General features: G+C 42.1%; 1 protein-coding gene across 1 annotated transcript in view; it reads right to left on the reverse strand.

Annotated features, from left to right (window-relative positions):
* Positions 1-1910: 1910 nt before the first annotated feature.
* Positions 1911-21961, reverse strand: part of SLC39A5 (solute carrier family 39 member 5) — a 97115-nt gene continuing 77064 nt past the window's right edge. The window contains exons 11-12 of the mRNA XM_082245469.1: positions 3693-3883; positions 1911-2355 (exon numbers count right to left, since the gene is read on the reverse strand). Coding sequence (XP_082101595.1) covers positions 2212-2355; positions 3693-3883 — 335 coding nt within the window. The 3' untranslated portion in view covers positions 1911-2211. The remainder of the gene's footprint in view (positions 2356-3692; positions 3884-21961) is intronic.

Consider the following 21961-nt stretch of genomic DNA (forward strand, 5'->3'; position numbering starts at 1 on the left):
TCTTTGCCATGAGGTGCCATGTTGAACTTCCAGTGACCAGTATGGGAGAGTGAGAGCGATAACACCAAATTAACACACCTGCTTCCCATTCACACCTGAGACCTTGTAACATTAACAAGTCACATGACACCGGGGAGAGAAATGGCTAATTGGGCCCAATTTGAACTTGTTCACTTATGGGGTGTACTCACTTTTGCTGCCTTCTTTTACAAGCTGTACACTTACTACTTTACATTGTAGCAAAGTATCATTTCTTCAGTGTTGTCACATGAAAAGATGTAAAAAATATTTGCAAAAATGTTAGGGGTGTACACACTTTTGTGAGGTACTGTATATATACACACTAATCAGCCATACCGTTATGGCCCCTAAAAGCTAAAGTGATAAACATTAATTATCTTTTTTACAATGGCACCTACAAGTGGGTGGAATATTTTAGTCAGCAAGTGAACATGTTGCCCCTGAAATCGATGTGTTGAAAGCAAAAAAAAAATGGGCAGGTGTAGGGATTTCAGCATCTTAGACGAAGGCCAAATTGTAATTTTTTCACACCTGCCTAAAACTTTTGCACAGTAGTATAAATTTAATTTGGGTACAGAGTTGCATGAATGTGCAAATACCTGTTAAATAGACGCAATGCTAAATAGCAAAAGATTGCCTGATTATGAGGGGTATAAAATCTTAAGAAGCTGAAGTGGTTAAGGTTGCTTTCAGAAAAAGAAGTGTTAATAGTTTATTTTTATCAGTTAACAAAATGAAAAAGGATTTCCTTTGGATTCCTCTTGTTTCTTTACTTCCCATTTTGGTAATTGATAAAAATAAACTAGATTGTTCTAGAATGTCAAATGAAAGCCAGGGAAAAAATAAATCTTTACCTGGCTGAAGATGTCCTTGTTAGACAACAAATTTTTTTGCCTTTCTCTAATTACGCAACTTGCTTTATCTGGCCATACACTGTTAACTTTTTTTTTTTTTTTAGTGAACAAAAAAATAAATACACTAAACTGATTCCTCCATCCACACAAATAAGATAACTGGAGGAGTCTTCTTCAGCATGTCCCTTTGACAGAAGTTAATCAAACTTTGACTTCTGTTGAGTAGGAACATCAACACACCAGTTTAAATTTGGCCAGCTCAACAGGTTTGATTTCCAAGGGGCAGCTTAAAGTTTCCAATCAGACATAGGTGGTATTTGCCATCACTTTCCAGTTTTCAATTTTCCTACCTCCATTTTTTTTTTTTTTTTAAACGAGAGACTGCCATGTTCTGTTTGACACTTAAATTTAAACTCTATATAGCTAAAAATCCACAAATGAAGCAAGCTCAATAAAATTGTTTTATTATTAGTAGGGAACATGCAGGAGGTTTTATTAATAGTCCTTCTGCACCATGCAGGGCCGTCTTTAACACCGGGCAAAAGGGGCAGCTGGCCAGGGCCCAGTCATTGTTGTGGGGCCCAAAGCAGCTGAGCTGCCCCTTGAGCCTGTGCTGCCTGCAGATAGGTGATAAGTGTATTTGGCTTTTTAGGAGATGAGGACAGAATTGAATGCTATGGGGTGCTGGTGATTGCTTTGGTGTTATGCCAGCAGCATGTTATGCCCGCTGAAGAACTTCTTCGCCAGAGGGTTCGCCCCGGGGGGGGGGGGGGAACGACTGGTGTGTGCTGGTGTTCACCTGACACTATCAGGGTGAGACCGCTGTGGGGGTGCTGTGTAATGATAGGGGTAGTTTGGGGATGGGGATAGTCTGGCCCATTAAAGTTTGTTTTTTTTGTAGATAAGTCTATGTGTGTGTTTGTATTTTGGGATGCTGGGGTGGAAAGCGGAATTGCATGGGGGGAAAATGTTTGCCCTGGTTCCAGTCAATATTAAAGACGGCCCGGGCACCAGGTGACTTACTCTGATTAAGAGAGTTGCATGTCCTGTTCTGTTGTGTAAGAGGTAAAATGGTATGAGGAGTGCTGCAAAAATATAGCTTGTCCTTCACAGGTATATTTGTACACATTAGAAAATACAGCCTTTTTCTGTTTTACGCTGAGGGGATTATGAAGCCTAGTATGTTATGAATTTGGCACCAGTTTAAGTTCCCAAAAATGCTATGACATGGTTTCAGTTAGGTTTTATGTAAAAAAAAAAAAAAAATCCCTAAAAGAATGTGTGTTTGTTTGCTAATCCACTTGACAGTTCCTGAGATCCATTGTCCTTCTTTCCTCTATAAATTGAGAAACACCATCTGGTCCTGGAACAGGGCAATGCACAGCATAATGCCGCATCCAAACAGGAAGCCAGTACTGTGGAGGACGCAGTCCATTCCTTGGCAAAGGTCGGAGCTCTCGTGGTGTAGCATTTGGGGCAGCTGAATAGAAGATGATACAATGTAGTTACTGTACGATTTGCTTAGCTGGCTACTCACAAATTCATAAAATAACATTGCACATCTTACGATAAAAGGTCATTAAAGTGATCGACTAACATTACTTATTACCCCTTTTTTTGCCAAAAACCTACTGGTAGGCTAATCAGATTTCACTCAAAAAGTAGTCCTAGTGTGTGCAGGTTTGCTAAAGATTTAACCACTTCCCGACTGCAGCACGACTATTTACTACGGCAGTCAGCCCCCTACACGCAAAGTGACGTAGGGGTTCGTCTCTCGCCCACGCAGGCGGCGCGCTCCCGCCCCTGCTCGTTCCCTGCCTAGCCAGCGCGTGTGACCGGCGGCTCCGACGTCCGCCGGCCACTCGTGATCTCCCTCAGGAGAGGGAGAAAGACAGACAGCTGATGTAAACACAGCCGTCTGTCATTCTCCCTGAAGTAATGACAGAGGCATTACGATCCTGCTATATATGATCGTATGTCTCTGTGATTACTTCACTAGCCACGCCCCCTAACAGTTAGAATCACGGACATCAGGGACATACTTAACCCCTTGATCACCAATAAAGTTAACCCCTTCCCTGCCACTGTCGTTTTTACAGTAACAGTGCATATTTATAGCACTGATTACTGTAGTAATGTCACTGGTACCCCCAAAAGTGTCAAAAATGTCAGTCAGGGGTCCGATCTGTCCGACACAATGTCGCAGTGGTTGGGTTCATACAAAAAAAAAAAAGAGAATGGTATATCATATTCTATCAATTTAAAGGCTAAGGTAATCTTTGGAACATGTTACATTCTCCACCCATTTTTAGGGTAGAACATGTAATATGTTTCTGCATCTGCAAACACTCCCCACCCCTATTCCCTCCTCCCTGTGACAGCAGGCGAGGGATCCTCTCCCTGCACCCGCATAATTTCAAAACAGAGCAGTTGGTGCTCCTCCCACACAGCCGCATCATTTATTCACAGTTTCTTGAAAATGAATGCCTACAAGTACCCACTGCGGCTGATGGCTTGTAGTTCTCAATGAGCTGCTGAGCGCTTTCCTAGTCCATTGATCTTCCTGATCTCAGGTAACTGCCTGCTTGTATGAGCAGACAGCTATATGCTAAGAGTCTGCAGGAGCATGAGATTGCAGATCGCGGGTGCAATGCTCTGCAGGGTCCTTAGAAAAAAAATGCACATTTTATTACCTGGAAAAAAATGTGCATTTATTCTTTAAATAGAGAACTTATCTTTTAAGGCCATACATAGATGGGCCACATATAAGCCTAATAAAATTTCCACAAATACTGACACACAATCAAAATAGCATACCATATCTACAAGTGCCACATATAGAAATATCCCAGCAGTGGCAGCAAACATCCAGGGAGTTACTTGAGCAGAGCTCCTACTGGCTACAACTCCAACCACCATTCCCAGATATGAGAGAAATGATGAAATCAGACTGAAGCAAAGGACCCTTTTTACTGGAACACCGGTCTGCAGCAAGACCGCAAAATCACCTAAAAAAAGAAAAAAAAGTCAAATTTTTCTGTGGTGAGTAAATTTTTTATGTAAAGGTTTTAAATACATACATCATTAAAGTGCTTATTTTGTCATTCAAACTCTTTCTGATATCTGTTAAATCATCATAGCAGTTCGGGTGGGATAGCAACATAAAGCTATAGACGAAACTAGGTGAGATGTGATATATATGATTCTCCCAATCTTCCTGGGTTGTATGGTATTAGAAATGTTTTGCCCATACTTCTCTTATGGGTAATAGGAATGCACTTACTTATGCTCTCCTGTGACCCAGACTCAGCCGACAGCAGGCTATAGCCTGCTATCAGCAGAAGCTCTCAGGCTCTGGAAACCAGCTGCCTGATTGACAGCTGGCTCTACCTCTCAGTGCATGGCTGAGAGTCTGAACCAGCTGAGCCCAGCGCTTCAGTGAGTGGTGACTGACGGCCCTTGCTCCCCTCTCCAAACAGACCGAGAACTGGGTGATCATGTGATCAATCAGTTCTTGGTCTTAGAGCCAACGTTGGAGAGCTGCAGCATCTGTGAGTATACAGGTATACAGTGTATGTTTTCTTTCTTTTTTTTTTTTTTTTTAAGCTTAACTCTAGGAAAATAAAATAAAAAAAACTATTGCAGATGCGAATGTAAAGGTTAAAAGCATCTTTAGTATAGGGACAAAGAAATAAGGAGTAAATAATTACTTAGTCTTCACTCCAGCAATGCAGCCTGCTCTGTAAGCAAGGCCAACGTTTACCTCCAGTTAAAAAAAAAAAAAACAGATAAAAGAATCGCACACCGCTAGATAAAAAAAAAAGCTCCTTCTGCAATACTTGCCTTCTTTCCGATGCTATCCAAATTGACTGCTCTGTGGTCCAGCGCCGGTCCCCTTCTACACTATATGATGTTCAGAATTCTTAAAGTCCCTACCTGTGTGTGCAGGGTGTCATCAGAGCCCTGCATTCATAATACAATAAAACTAAGCATGATACCTGAGAAGTAGTGAAAAGGAAAATGAACCCTGTGCTTTGTGTGACTGGTCAAATAACACCAGAAAAAAAAAAAGTATATGTTGGGGAGGGTTTGTTGAAAATGGGCTTTAACCACTTGCCCTCCAGAAGACCTGGCAACTTTTTTTGCAAAATGGCACTTTGTTACTTTAACTGACAATTGCGTAGTCGTGCGATTTATCCAAATAAAATGTATGTACTTTTTTCCCCACAAATAGAGCTTTCTTTTAGTGGTATTTGATCACCTCTGTGGTTTAAACGACAATTTTAAAAAAATATATAAATAATAAATACATTTTATATATATATATTTTTTTTTCTTACTTTCTGCTATAAAACATACCCAATAAAAAAAATGTAAAAATCTAATTTCTTCATCAATTTAGGCCAATCCCGATATATTGATTGGTTTTTCACAAATGTTTTATCTACAAACTATGGGATATATTTATGGAATTTTTTTATTTTACTAGTAATGGCGGTGATCAGCAACTTATAGCGGGACTGCGATATTGCGGCTGACAAATCAGACACTAAGGGGTTTATTTACTAAATCTAGACAGTGCAAAATCAGTTACACTTCTGCAGAGAAACCAATCATCTTCTAATCTCAGCTTGTTCAATTAAGCTTTGGTAATAAAACCTGGAAGCTGATTGGTTTCTCTGCAGAAGTGTGACTAATTGTGCACTCTCTAATTTTAGTAAATAAACCCCTAAGTGACTAATACAGTGATCAGTGGTAAAAAATATGCACTGTCACTGTACTAATGACACTGGCTGGGAAGGGGTTAACATCAGGGGCGATCAAAGGGTTAACTGTGTACCTGACAAGTGTTTTACTACTGTGGGGGAGGTGCTTTTACTATTGGAAGACATAGATCTGTGTCCCTGCTTTGTATATCCTTCCATACTGCAGGACGGCAATCTGCCTTTTTTACATAGGCAGACTGCAGTTCTGCCTGTGTACAGAATTATTGCTGGGTGTCGGCAGACATCAATTGTGTCAGGTCACCTGCGGGACCAAATGACTGGGAGGCCGCAGAGGTTGTGGACCCAACAGCTGACTGCTGAGGGTTGATGGCTCTCAGTAGCAGCTACACAGGGTCGCAGCCACAGTCCTGGACAGGGAGCTAGAGCATAACATTCCCCAGGGCTTAGCGTTTAGGAGCCAGCAGGTTTTCACCAGGGCCTCTGATGGTGAGGATGGACTTGGCTGCAGCTGACTCCAGGTAGCGGCTCCCAGCTCATTCTCACGGCTGGCTAAGGTGGGTGGAGAGGAAGTAGTAGTCCAGGGCAACAAGGAATATTTGGAATAACAACTAGACAGGGGTAATCAGAAGAACGAGCTGAAGGTCGGGATAACAAGCAGCCAGGGATGGTCAGGCAAACAAGCCAAAGTCGGTACACGGGAATCAGCCGTAGAGCACATGGCAAAAATCATCCAGGGAAGCCTTCACACAGTTATTGTTTGGGCAAGGCTGGCTTTCAGTGAGTGGGTTAAAATAGTGTTTCCTGTTAGAGGCTGGGGTGGAGCCATGCTGAGAGTAGATTAATTAAATACACAGGTGTGAGAGCAAGGTCCCTAAAGCTGATACACAGACCAGAGAGGTAAGCAGACAGGGCATGACACATTACTGCAGATTCATTACAGTGGGTAATGTCATCATCACCCCTCTTGGCTAGCCTCTATTCCTAAGAGTCAGTTTTTAAGACTCAGGCACAATTGCCCCTGAACAGAGGACTATTTAGAACAAGTTCAAATATGGGGATCTAGCTTCCTTGAAAAAGGATATGATGAAGGGATAGAATGGATAGAATAATCTTCGATGTGGAACAAGATCAAAATGGATTAATAGAAAATAACACGGCTTCAATGACTTTGGGGCTTCAATGACTTTGGAAACCTTTGGTTTTAATTACCACTTTCTAATTACAACATTATTTGATAAAGAATATTTTTAAAAAGTTTTGCTTTGTATTAAAAATTAGTTTTAGGCCCTATGTTACCTGAAAAGCCATCCGTAATCTTTAGGGGGACCACATCTATGAGAAATAAGATAGCCCCTAATATACAGTATCTCACAAAGTAAGTACACCCCTCACATATTTTAAAAAACGTATTAGGTCCAGATGGTGTTAAGCATGTGTGGCGGCAACCAGGTGAGGAGTAGTGTGTCTTGCCTACAGTCAAGCATGGTGGTGGTAGTGTCATGGTCTGGGGCTGCATGAGTGCTGCTGGCATTGGGGAGCTACAGTTCATTGAGGGAACCATGAATGCCAACATGTACTGTGACATACTGAAGCAGAGCATGATCCCCTCCCTTCGGAGACTGGGCTGCAGGGCAGTATTCCAACATAACGACCCCAAACACACCTCCAAGACAACCACTGCCTTGCTAAAGAAGCTGAGGGCTAGGAAGCTAATGACACCGGAGGTCTTGCAGTTCCTAATCCCTATTTCTATTATATGGCTCAGCACAGCTTCAACATTTGGCAGGGTGGGGAAATATAGAATGTTGGGAGCCAAACAGGCATATTATATATTTTATTTTATCTAATAAAGATGTAGTAGAGTGTTTGGAGGCAGGTGAAGAAGGGAAACTGATAGCATGTCCCACATTGGTTCTTTTAGATAGACCGTGGACTAAAACAAAGCAACACTTAAAATATGTAGGATATACTGGATACTCCTGACTCTTTCATAATTATAACTTTGTTAAATTACTTAAATTGGAGGGTGTCTGTATTTGGTCTGAATATGGATTGTGATATATTCCACAATTATATGAGGGTACAACGTTGAAGCATTTGCAATCACTTAGAGTGGAATTTGGACTCCCAAATGTCTTGTTCTTTCAATATTTACAGTTGAGACATGCAATATCTGCACAGGCAAAGGTCTCTTGTTGGTGATATTGAGTGGGTTGTTGGGAAAATCCATCAAAAGAGGTATTATTTCAATCCTATATAACTCTTTTTTGACACAAGTATCTAATCTGATGTCTTTGACATGCAGGAAGGGGTGGGAAGAGGATATTGGTCCCATATTTAATGAGGGATGGTCTAATATTTTGGACAATGTGACTAGAGTCTCTCTCTCATGCACACAGAAGCTCACACAATTATTTATTGTATATCGTACATACCATACTCCTACTCGCCTATATAAGTGGCAGAGGAGGGACTCTCCGCTGTGTCCTCGATGTAAGATTCATAATGGTACTCTCATACATATGTTGTGGAAATGCCCTAAGCTTACTCGATACTTGACAACAGTAATATCAGCTATAAATAATATATGGAATACTACTCTTCCTTTTGATCCTAAATTAGGTTTGCTGGTTTTCCTGAATGAGGAGAATTATTCTCCTCCTATACAGAAGGCAATTTTGAGAGTGCTGTTTTTAGCTATAAAACTTGTAGCGAGGAAATGGCTTTCTCCTTCTCCCCCCAGTCATTTGGAGTTGGTTGGGGAGGTTAATACGACACTCCTTCGTGAGCATTTCACCTATAAACACAGGGGTAGTTTTAGGAAATTTGAATGTATATGGGAGCATTGGCTAGCTGCTTCGGGGCTAGCCCCGGTGCAGCTGGCCACTATTAGAATTTTGGGAGGCATGTCCTCCTTAATCTAAGAAACTCTTGATTTTTCTGGTCCCTAAAGTGGAGATCAACTTAATGTATTGGGAGAAAACTTATTTTGTTGCTGAGAATACCTGTCCTGGCAGGGAAAGAGGTGAAAGAGATGGTTAATATAGAGGCAAAGTAATGGGGGAGGGGGTGATTTAATTTTTCCCTTTTTTTTTGTTTTTGTTTGTTTGGTATGAGTGAGCTCTAGGAGCCCCGTTTGTTGGGGATAAAAAAACAAAAAACAGTTATATATTAGATCATATGTTTATGACGAGACGAAGGTATCTATTTATTGGGTTATGTGATGATTACATATATATATGTACTTCTGGGTGAACATAGACCTGATGTTATATTGTTTTATGTACAAGTGCTTGTGCCTTAATTATTGTACTCATCTCTCGTTGTATTGTAATTTTTTTCTTTAATAAAAATTATCTGATTGAAAAAAAAAAAGAAGCTGAGGGTAAAGGTGATGGACTGGCCAAGCATGTCTCCAGACCTAAACCCTATTGAAAATATGAGGGGCATCCTCAAACAGAAGGTGAAGGAGCGCAAGGTTTCTAACTCCAGTGGCAACCTGTGAAGCTCTGGTGAACTCCATGCCCAAGAGGGTTAAGGCAGTGCTGGAAAAAAAATTGGTGGCCACACAAAATATTTACACTTTGGGCCCAATTGGGACATTTACACTTAGGGGTGTACTCACTTTTGTTGCCAGCGGTTTAGACATTAATGGCTGTGTGTTGAGTTATATTGAGGGGACAGCAAATTTACACTGGTATACAAGCTGTACACTTACTACTTTACATTGTAGCAAAGTGTAATTTCTTCAGTGTTGTCACATGAAAAGATATAATGAAATATTTACAAAAATGTGAGGGGTGTACTCACGTTTGTGAGATACTGTATATGATCCACCTGTTAGGCCCACTTTTTTCTATAATATGGAAGGCTACCACTTCTGTAGAAAATGCTTGAACACCCTCAAGGGACATAAAATAACATGTTTTCAATCCACACAAACACTGGAAAGGATCTGATTCTGCCTACAGTAAGTACAGAGCTGTATCATTAAGCCTGTCCTGTGAGGGCCATCCCTTCAGCTACAAGAGTCCGTGGAGGGGTGTCAGTCAAGGGGATGCTAGAGAGTGTCCTGAAGATAAAGTAGTTGTTGCTGCTAAAAAGAGCAAGACTTCATTCTTTCAGACAAGTGGCAGTATGGTCAAAGCAGTGTGTCTACTTCCACAAGTAATCCAATGAGGCCAAGTGAGAGTTGTCCTTATTTACTGTGAATAGTGTCCCACTATTCCCTTCTCCCATCCAAGTTCCACAATAATTACCAAAAATCAAATACCCTGAACTGTTTATTGAGTAATGAGCAAAACAGGAGTGAGGAGGGATATGTGAAAACCTCCAGCAACTGTTTGCAGGTAATCAGAGGAGGCCCAAGAAGTCAACACACAGGAAGCCCTACGGGGACAGTGCTACATTAGAATAATGTTTATTTGCACTGTTATTAAGCTCACATAATAACAGATAAGACTTAAAAGATTGACTTTTATGACCTTATGTCAATGTAATACACACAGGGTAGAAATTAATCTTCACGTTTTTTGTGTTTATATTTTGTAGCACTACACTTTATGTTTTTTTTTATGTTTGCATATCTTATATGATGGTATAATATTAGCTACTATTAAGGAAAAATAAAATTCACCCAAGTGCACATTTTTTTTTATCATTTTTTATTATTCAATGATATTCGTCTAGATGACTTTTGTCACTGGGAAAATTATGGAAATTACTATTTTTTTTAGTTGTCACCAGAACAAAAGGTGAGGGCAAATCTTTATATGGGGACACTTGCTACAGTGAAAACTGAGAGGTAGTTTCCTCTTACTTCTCCAAGAAGTTGAAGTAGCAACCACAAGAGTTTTATTGCTGTATGTTTTATGGGTTCAAAGCGGACCTGTTCCCTAAATTTCAAAATCGTCTAACACCTTTTTTTGAATGTCTTTTTCCTCTTGCACATCCTGGTTTCAGTGAAGGCAGTGTTTATGTAGCCCCAGCCACACAGATGCCCCCTTGGAAGGAAATGTCACTCATGCCTTCAGGGAAATCCTGTACCTATACTGCAAGATATTCCTGTATTCTTACTGTGCATGTGCAAGATGAAGCTCATAAAGTCAAGCGCTTCACCTCATGCAAGCATCATACAAAATAAAATTAATTTGTTGGGGAAACAAATCGACTCTCCAAAATCTCGGTAAAGGGCTTATTTTCCCAGCAGATGCCAGTAGAGTCGTACAGCGCATTGCCAAGATGAAGCAAATGATGTCATGTGCTTCATCTCGCATGTGCTCAGTATCATGGACATTTTAAAACTGACGTTGCAGGAACTGGGACCCAGGCAGCACAAAGGCAAAATAGGTAAATATGAATGTTTTTTTTTTTTACTACACACAGGTTTATACGGTAGGGATGGGGGAAAGTCCTCTTTAACAACACTTTAGGAGAAAGTTTCTCAATGGCAAATTGACAGCAAACCTTACCTACACTTTCCAAAATAAATAAATAAATAAATAAATAATGTTTTGAGTCTTTAGCTGAATTCTGGGGGGAAAAAAATAATTTTGAAATTCCTGGGGTACAGTTCTCATAGTGTGTTGCTCACTTTATACCTCCTCCATTCATCAAACGTCTTGCATTATTTTCACTAAATACAGGGCTTTCTGTGACTGAAGGAGAAATGTATGAACAGTACAATCTCCCATCTTCCAGTCACAGAATACCTTCCATTCACACATGGGGCACATATTATTATATTAGGACTTTGAATGAGCATGCAAATCTGGTGCTTACTGCATTTGCTGGCCAGTGGCCCAAAAAGAACTGATGCTGCAGCCACTAAACAAGCATCTTTAGATAGCAGCAATTTTTCTCTTAGTAGAAGTTTAATTTAGTTCTCCGAAAGAAAGCATGAAAAGCATGCTATACATGCAATTGCATACACATTAGTTTTATCCTATAAATTTGCCATAGGTCATAGCTACATAGTATGTAGTTACATAGTTATTCTGGCTGAAAAAAAGACCTTCTAGTTCAACCAAGGAAATAAAAAAAAAAATAAAAAAAAAAAAAATACATACATACACTACTCAAAAAATTGGCTAGGGTCAGTGTCACTACTGGTAGCATGAGGCGATACCTGGACAGAGGTTGCACAGGCACTCCAACTCCTCGAGGATGGCACATCAATACGTGCCATTGCCAGAAGGTTTGCTGTGTCTCCCAGCACAGTCTCAAGAACATGGAGGAGATTCCAGGAGACAGGCAGTTACTCTAGGAGAGATGGACGGGGCCGTAGAAGGAACTTAACCCATCTTTATTAAATGCGGTTCCTGCACACATTTGTACCTTGGGTCTAACTCCCTCAGTTCCCACCGAGGACGTTTTTGGACGCTTTGACAGTCCCTGGCCACCAGCTATCATATACCTTCATATGCTACTTTAAAGGTAAATTATTCGAGAAGACCATTTCACCGCTGGTGGAGATATTCCCTTCCCCCCTCCGGTTCTACTATTTGACACACAGATTGAGTTTGACATTTTCTGTTTATTACTCTTCTTATGATGTATATTTATTCTAGACACCCTTTTGTGCATCTGCTCCTGAGGAAGTAGCTTGGTCTATGAAACGCGTCGAGCAATATGATGCCATTACTGTGCTAAATATATCTACCTCATTCTTTGTAATATATTTAATTTCAATGATTTACTTTTTATCTCAAACATCAATATTGTAATGCAATTATTTGTATCACTGTATTTCATTTTGTTGGTTTATGACTCTGTTGGTGATGTTATGTTTTTTATGTTCTTTCTATCATGTTAATCATTGACAACATGTATTTATGCATTACATGCTGTGGTAGCCGCAATAAACTTTGATACTTTTATTTTATACTCATCACCTTTTGGCCCATTTTTTGCATTGCTCCTCATTCAAAGTCCCAACCCTCCTTTATGCCTCATTGAACCAGGGATGGAGACAACTTGTATGTCTCACTCAAAGTCCCATTACCCCCCTCTTTTTGTACTTAACCCATCAGTAGAACCGATATCTGCTCCTTTGTGCAAGAAGGAACAGGATGAGCACTGCCAGAGTCCTACAAAATTACCTCCAGCAGGCCCCTGGTGTGAATGTCTCTAGCCAAACAATTTAGAAACAGACTTTATGAGAGTGGCCTGAGGGCCCGGCTTCCTCTAGTTGGCCTTGTGCTCACAGCCCAGCATCGTGGAGCTGGATTGGCATTTGCCATTTAACACCAGAATTGGCAGGTCTGCCACTGGCATCCTGTTCTTTTCACAGATGACAGCAGGTTCACCCTGAACACATGTGACAAGCATGAAAGGGTCTGGAGAAGCCGTGGAGAACGTTATCCTGCCTGTAACATCATTCAGCATGACCCGTTTGGTGGTGGGACAGTGATGATCTGGGTAAGCATATCTATGGAGGGATGCATAGACCTCTACAGGCTTGGAGCCATTGTCAGACCCTACGCTGGTGCAGAGGGTTCTGGGTTCCTCCCTAGTGCAGGACAACGCCCAGCCTAATGTGGCAAGAGTATGCAGCCAGTTCCTGGAGGATGAAGGAATTGATACCATTGAATGGCCCCCACGCTCCCCTTAACTAAATCCAATAGAACACCTCTGGGACATTATGTTTCGGTCCATCCGACACCGCCAGGTTGCACCCCAGTCTGTTCAGGAGCTCAGTGATGCCCTGGTCCAAATCTAGGAGGAAATACCTCAGGACACCTTCTGTTGTCTCATTAGAAGCATGCCCCGACGTTGTCAGACATGCTTACAAACGTGGGCACCATACCTCGTTCCCCGACATCCCCACGCGGGTGACCAGCAGCTCCGATGTCCGCCGGCCACTCGCAATCTCCCGTTGGAGAGGGAGAAAGGCAGACGACTGATGTAACTGCACTGTACGAGCCTGCTATGTAGGATCGTATGTCTCTGTGGTTACATCACAAGCCACGCCCCCCACAGTTAGAATCACGCCCCTAGGGATATATTTAACCCACTGATCCCCAATAAAGTTAACCCCTTCCCTGCCAGTGTCATTTTTACAGTAACAGTGCATATGTATAGCACTGATTACTGTAGTAATGTCACTGGTACCCCCAAAAGTGTCAAAAATGGCCGCCACAATGTCGCAGTCCCGCAAAAAAAAAAATTGCAGATCGCCGCCATTACTAGTTAAAAAAAAAAACATAAAAAATGACATAAATCTTTCCCGTAGTTAGTACATGCAATAACTTTTGCGCAAACCAATCAAAAGACGCTTATTGAGATTTTTTTTTTACCAAAAATATGTAGCAGAAAACAAATTGGCCTAAAATGTTAAAAAATTTAGATTTTTACATTTTTTTTTGGGGGGGGGGGGATTTCATACAAAAAAAATTTGAAAATATTGTTTTTTTTTGTAAAATTGTCGCTCTTTTTTTGTTTATAGCGCAAAAATTAAAAATCGCACAGGTGATCAAATACCACCAAAATAAAGCTCTGTTTGTGGGGAAAAAAGAACGTCAATTTAATTTGGGTACAGTGTCGCACGACCGCGCAATTGTCCGTTAAAGTCACGCAGTGCCGAATCGCAAAATAGGCCCTGGTCTTTGAGCAGCCAAATCCTCCGGGGCTTAAGTAGTTAAGGAGGTGAGAAGATGGGGGCAGTGGAGAGGGGGTTGCATGCAAAGGTCAGAGCTGAAGAGGGGTGAATGGGAGATGTGGATGAGGAATGCAGAAGTAAGCAGCTGTGGAAGAAGGCTAAACTCTGAACTCTACACTGTATCTGAACTCTACACTGTATCTGAACTCTACACTGTGTGCAGCACAACCCCGAACTCTGCACTCTGTACATAATGCACTCCTGGTATTAACCACTTTATGACCAGCCACTGCAGATGTACTGCGGCAGGCTGGCTCGTACAGGCAAAGCCCCGTACATGTACGGCGCTCGTTCCCGAGGCCCTGGGGTGTGCTCCCGCACGCCCCCCGGCCCCGCCAATGGTCTGATTCGGTTCAGAACCGATCAGTCACCAATGATTTTTGGCCTGGACCTGCTAATTGGTCCTGACCAATCACAGACCGACCTGTGCCTGTGAACTGTAAACAGGCACAGAAATGACCCTCTCTCTCCTCCCAAAATCCTTTTTGGATTCATCGAGAGAAAAGAGAGGATCAAAACGTGAATACTGCACCAAGCACACCCACACACATGTAGATAGGCACAATTAACCGCCGATCACCCCCCCCAGTTAACCTCTACACCTCCTGTCACATTGTATACAGTATATAGCAGTTTTCTATATTTCTGCATTAGTGTGCCTTGTGACATCATTTAGCGTTAGCGACCGTTACTTTTAGGCTTAGGATACCCGCCACCCCCCAATAAAGATTTAACCCCCTGATCACCCCCAGTTAACACCCCCCCCTGTCAAATTGCATACTATATACAGATAATATAGTGGTTTTCTGTATTCCTGTAGTAGTGTGATTGTGACTTCAGTTAGCGCTAGCGAGTTAGTTTCTGTCCCAAGTAAGTTTAGGGTCCCCGTCAATCCCCCTAATCAAGATTTAACCCCCTGATCAACCCCTGTTAACCCCTTCACCCCCTGTCACATTTCACACTATAGACAGTATATAGCATTTGTCTATATTTCTGTATTAGTGTGATTGTGACTTCAGTTAGTGCTAGCGAGTTAGCTTCTGTCCCAAATAGCCTTAGGATACCGGCCACCCCCCCATAAAGATTTAACCCCCTCATCACCCCCAGTTAACCCCTTCATTGCCCTGTCACAGTGTCACTTTTATAGTGTACAGTTTTTTTCTGATCACTATTATTAGTGTCACAGGTGACATTAGTTAGCGCTAGCATCAGTCTAGGACAGCGCAGATCCCCGCCGCATAGTTAGAAATATTAGTTAACCCCTTGATTACCACATATGCACACAGACACCTCCATTACTAGTATAGTATCTGAACGGTTCCCAAAACGCAGCGTTAGCAGGATTGATCACGACACCTGCCAGCACCTGCGTTTAGCCCCTCCGCCAAGCCCACCCCACCCCACACAGGCAAGTGCAGTAATCAATAGATTACTGTCACTGCCAAAAAACAAAACATACAAAACTGCTGCATTAGCAGAGTCAGGCCTGATCCCTGCTAGCACTAGCAGTTTTTTTTTGTACCGTTTGACATAGTCCTTGACAACCAGGTGCTTTTTTACCTGTGAGTCAGACTACTGTACCTGTAAATTTAGTGGCTAAAATGTCCAAACGGAGGTAAACTAGTGAAGAAGTCTACAGCATACTGACCATGTCAGATGAGAGCGATGGGGAAGCCTCACTGGCAGAATCAGGGTTAGTATATGAGCCTGTAGAGAGCAGTGGCTCCCTGACAGATAGCTTTTTTTTTTTTTTTTTTTTTTTTTTTTTTTTTTTTTACAGATAGCTTTGACGACGGATGGGTCCCTGCTAAGATCAGGTGTACCCGACCCCATTCTGGAGTTGCTGAGGTGCAGGAATTGCAGGGTGCTCGTATGGAGCAAAGGGTCGGTACTAGCGCCATTCACACTTCTGGTGAACTGGCTAGCACCAGCGGCCTAGTACAACCTGGACCTAGACATACCAGCACTGCAGTATCACTTGATGACGTGGCGAGTCCCATAAGTGCAGTTAAAGCTGGTGCGGTGGCTAGCACGAGTAGTGGCCCGTAGCCACCGCAAATTTGAAGACAGGCCCATAGAGCCCATAGTGCCCTCCCTGAATTGCTGGCATATCCTAATTGGCAGCCCACTGATTCGACAGCGCCCGCCTCCCGTACTTCCCCCATTCACTGCCCAACCAGGAATTCATTCCCCCCCTAATTTTTTTGAGCTGTTTTTCACGGAAGATCTTTTGTGGACCAAAGCAATTTATATGCTGGTTAATTCATCACCGCCAACCCAAATTCGTCCTTTGCCAGACCATTCGGCTGGAAACCTTTAACGGTTTCTGAGTTTAAAACCTTTCTGGGCCTTTCCCTTAACATGGGCATGACTAAAAGGAGTGAGTTGCGGTTATAATGGTCCACTAACCCAATTCACCATATGCGCGTGTTCTCTGCCTCCATGTCCAGGGCGAGATACGAGCAAATTCTGTGGTTCATGCACTTCAACGATAATGAACTCTGTCGTCCTCGGGGAGACCCTGGATATGACTGGCTCCACAAAATTCGGCCCCTCGTAAACCACTTCAATCAGCGGTTTGCAGCCTTGTTTACCCCCCAACAAGTTGTCTGCGTTGAGGAGTCCCTGATTACGTTTTATGGCCGCCATGCTACCAAGCAGAATCTCCCCAGCAAGCATGCCAGGTACAGGGTCTGTATAAGCTGTGTGACAGTTAGTTTCCGTGTTTACCAGGGAAAAGATAGCACTGTGGAGCCCCCCAACTGCCCAGACTACATAGGGAGCAGCGGCAAGATAGTTTGGGACTTGGTGTCACCCTTATTCAGAAAGGGGTACCATTTGTACGTGGACAATTTTTATTCAAGGGTGCCACTTTTTTAGTCATCTTCTTTCATTTCAAATTGGCGCATGTGGCACTGTGCAACCTAATCGCCGGGGGGCTTCCCCCAATGGCTTGTAGAATCCTGTCTTAGTCAGGGGGAGAGAGCCTGCTTGAAAATGGACAAATTGCTTGCAGTGAAGTGGAGGGATACACAGAATGTTTTCGTTCTGTCCTCCCTTCACGCAGAGACGATGGTCCAAATTCATACAGCAACTGGTGTTTTGGAGAAGCCCCTCTGTGTCCATGAATATAACCTTAATATGGGAGGGGTGGACCTCAACGACCAGCTTTTGGCACCATACTTAGTTGTCCGTAAAGCCAGATGCTGGTACAAATAAGTGTCTGTTTATTTATTCCAAATGGCTATGCTGAATGCTTTTGTGCTATACAAAGCATCAGGACGAACTGGATCCTTCCTAGAATTCCAGGAAGACATCATCGGAGCCTACCTGTATCCAGGAGGTGCTCCTGCCCCACTTCCCCTACCAGATGCAGTGAGCCGGCTGCATGAGAGGCATTTTCCACATGTTTTCCCGCGTACCCCTACCCAAAGACACCCCCAAAGAAGATGTCGTGTCTGTAGCCGGCGCGGATTTAGGCGTGACACCCGTTATTATTGTCCCTTCTGTCCTGACCAACCTGGTCTCTGCATCGGGGAATGTTTCCAATGCTACCACACACACTAGTGGAGTATTAGTGTAGGGTACAGCACAACACAGTCTAGGGCACACTAACACAGGGTATCGAAAGATGTTCGATGGCTATCATCATTTTGAGAGACCCTAAGCTGGAATGTTGCAGTTGAGTTGAAGAAAAAAAAAAGTGTAAAAAAGTCACAAAAAAAATTACAAAAAAAAGTTACAAAAAAAATATAAAATAAAAAAGCCAAAAATATGTTGTTTGAGTTATTTTTCTGTTCTTACTTTGCTCTTCTACTCTTCCTTCTTTACTTTTACTGTACTTTGTTACTGTTTTTCATTGGTAACCATTTTTTACTTTTCAGGTACCAATGTAATCTTTTATTTCTATTCTATTGTTAACCAGTTTGCCTTGCAGGTACACTCATCAGCTGCCACACTGATTTTATATATTCTGACACAAACAGCGTTTGCGCTCAGCATATATGGAAATCTCTAATGGCAGCGCTGTAGGAGGTGATTTCACCACCACAGTTAAAAAAAACAATAGTTATACATGGAATTTGTCATGTATACCCATCATTAGAAAGTGGGTTTGGATGTTTTGGGCGGCTAATGATGGGTGTACTACACATTTTCTGGCGGAGATTTCTGTTAGGTTCTCTTTTTTTCATTCAGGCCACAGGCTGCAAAAAAAAAACCCTACAATATATGCCAAACAAGGACCAGCAATGTACTGGTACGTTGCTGGACTTTAAGTGGTTATACCAGGATGATGCCTGCAGATTTAGGCATCATCTTGGTATCATTTTTTACAGCCAGCGGTCGGCTTACATGTAAAAGTGATCCTAGCAGATAATTAGCCGCTAGACTGCTTTTACAAGCAGTGGGAGGGGACTCCCCCTCCCTCCCGCCGCCTTCCGCGGTTTTTCTCGCGCTCTCCTGTGCCACCGGTTTAACCTGAGAGTGCAGACGGTGGTTCAATTATCTAACCATAGAGCTGATTGGAGACGAGAATGGCTCCAATTATCTCTATGGCCTAAGATACCGGAAGCTACGAATGACTTCTGTTTCGCCAGAAATAAACAGCGCCATTGGGAATTTGGGAAAGCATCTTATCACACCAATCTTGGTGCGGTTCGATGCTTTAAGGTCAGAGGAGAGATCTAGATTCTAAAAGACCCCATTTTTTTTTTAAAAAAGTATTTAAAAAAGTACTTGTCACTACAGATTGCTATCATAGGGGATATTTAAATTCACTGTGATAACAATAAAAATGATTAAAAAAAAAAAAATGAAAGGAAACATGTCAAAATAACATAAAAAAGCAAAATAAAAAAAAAATCAAGCCCCCCTGTCCCCCCCGTGCTTGCGCCCAAAGGCGCACACAATCGTTGGTCTAGTGTCATATGAAAACCGCAATTGCAGCATGCATGTGAGGTATCGCCACGAATGCCAGGTCTAGGGCAGTAATTATTGCAGTAGACCTCCTCCGTAAGTCCAAAGTGGTAACCTGTAAAGACTTTTAAAGGCTTTTAAAAATGTACGTATTTTGTTGCAGCTGCACGGCATGCGCAATTTTAAAGCATATCATGTTTGATATCTACAGTATGTACTTGGCATAAGATCATCTTTTACATTTTACCAAACAATTAGGAATTATATAGTGTATTTGTGCATTAAATCTAAAAAAAAAATGTATTTTTTTCGCAGAAATTGCGCTTGGAAAATCTGTGCGCAAATACCGTGTGACAAAAATTTTTGAACATCCACTATTTTGTTCTGTAGGGTCTCTGCTTTAAAAAATATATATAATGTTTGGGGGTTCAAAGTAATTTTCTAGTAAAAAAAAAAATATTCTTTCATGTAAACAAAAAGTCACAGAAAAGGCTTGGTTTTCAAGTGGTTAGAAGAGTGGGTGATGTGTGGCTAAGATTGAGCATAAAATGCTAGGACAGTTCAAACACCCCCCAAATGACCCCTTTTTGGAAAGTAGACACCCAAATCTATTTGTTGAGAGGCATATTGAGTCCATTGAGTATTTTACATTTTGCCCTAAGTTTCGGGAAGGTGGCAATCTGTTTTTTTTTTCTTTGTTATTTTACACAAAGTTGTCACTAAATGATATATTGCTCACGCATGCCATGGGTATATGTGAAATGACACCCCAAAATACATTCTGCTGCTTCTCCTGAGTACAGGGATACCACATGTGTGAGACTTTTTGGGAGCCTAGCTGTGTACGGGACCCCGAAAACCAATCACCACCTTCGGGTTTTCTAATGGCGTAAATTGCTTATTTTTTTTTTTTAATTTATATCTTTATTGGTGATTTTTTATATATACATACATTTCAAACAAACATTGTCATATTCTGACCAAACCCCACCCCCTTACCTCCCCCCACCCTCCTCCCCCCAATTAAACCAAAGACTCAAAAAAAAAAAAAAAATGTTACACTTTTATGCACACGTTCCCAACATTTCTTTGTATGAAGATGTATTCCATACTATATTACCATACACCAGGAGGGGTATGGGGACCGTCCCCCCACAGCCTGGACCCGGCTCCGCCCAGGGTAATTCTCTCTTAAACTCCCTTTAAGAAGAATTGGCTTCCAAGTATTGCACCCAGGGTCTCCATCTCAACTTAACTTGATCCTCTGAATTTCCCAATATGGCGGACAGCTCTTCCATCTGATAGATCTCGTTGACCTTCCCACACCACAACTCGTAAGTTGGGATCACTGTCTGTTTCCCGAAAATAGGTATGCATGCCCTTGCTGCATTCAACAGACGCAGAGTCAGGGACTTTCTGTAGCTCCGCACTGAGCTTCCCGTCAAATGCAGCAGGCACAACGCAGGGTCCTCTAGTATATCCACATTAGTTATATGTTTTATAGCCACTGCTATCTTATTCCAAAATGGCCGCACTCTTTTACATCCCCAAAAAATATGGACCATGTTTCCATCCTCCAATCCACACCGCCAGCATTTTCCTAAGACCGTCTCTTTTATTCTGTGTAATAGTGATGGGACTCTATACCATCTGGTTAGAATTTTATACCCTGTCTCTTGGATCTTACAATCTAGTGACGATTGATGAACTAATCTCAGGATCTTATTTATCTGCTCTTTTGACCACACGGTATTTAACTCCTGCTCCCATTTTTGGATAAACGGCAATTGTTGGTCTCCCTCATCTTCTGATAGTTGTGTATAGAACCTTGAGATCAGATGGCCCGTTGCTTTACCTGTTCTACACATATTTTCCAGGTCCGTTAGCTCTCGTGGTGCGTACCCTTTCCGCCGAGCTGATCTAATATAATTATACAGCTGATAAAGGCTGAAATAATCTAACGATTCTCCTGCACCTGTCCTAAGTTCTTCTAGGGAGGGCATAGGCCCATTTTGCCATATATCACATAGGCGCCTTTTACCATCTTGAGCCCGCCTACGAATTCTGGCATTTATACACCCCGGGGGAAAATCCGGGTTCCCCAAAATTGGTGTCATCGGAGACAGACCCGGAGCTACCTTCCAATGCGACTGAATTCTCTTAGTATCTTTTATAGTCGCTCCCACTGTAGGATGTTTGAGAATAGCGTCTTTAGATTCGAACACCGACCATGGGGCTGGGGGGGTTAACTGTCCTATTTCCTCATTCTCTAAATCCACCCATCGTTTGGTACGTTTATTGCAGTGCCAGTCTACCACCCTTACTAAATGGACCGCCCTGTAATATCTCAGGATATCTGGGAATCCAATCCCACCTCTTACTTTGGGTAAGGCCAACATCTGCATCTTAATTCTAGGGGATTTGTTTACCCAAATATAGGCGCGGAGTATGCCCTTAATTGATTGAAAAAATTCTTTTGGAACTGCTATTGGAATTGTCTGCATTAAATACAAGATACGGGGTAACACATTCATTTTAATAACGCTACTGCGCCCAAACCACGTCACTGCCAACAGCTGCCATATTCTGAGATCTGCTTTAATCTTTCCTACAAGCGGAAGGTAATTCTTTCTATAGAGATCCTCAGGATCTGCCGTTAACTGTATCCCTAAGTATTTGAGCGTATCTGAGGCCCATTGAAACGGAAACACTATTCGAAGTGCTCTCTCTTCTTGGTCAGATAACGATACGTTGAGTGCCGCTGATTTAGTTACATTAATTTT

Source organism: Pelophylax lessonae (assembly GCF_965119305.1).
Source record: "Pelophylax lessonae genome assembly, chromosome: 2".
Lineage (NCBI taxonomy): Eukaryota > Metazoa > Chordata > Amphibia > Anura > Ranidae > Pelophylax > Pelophylax lessonae.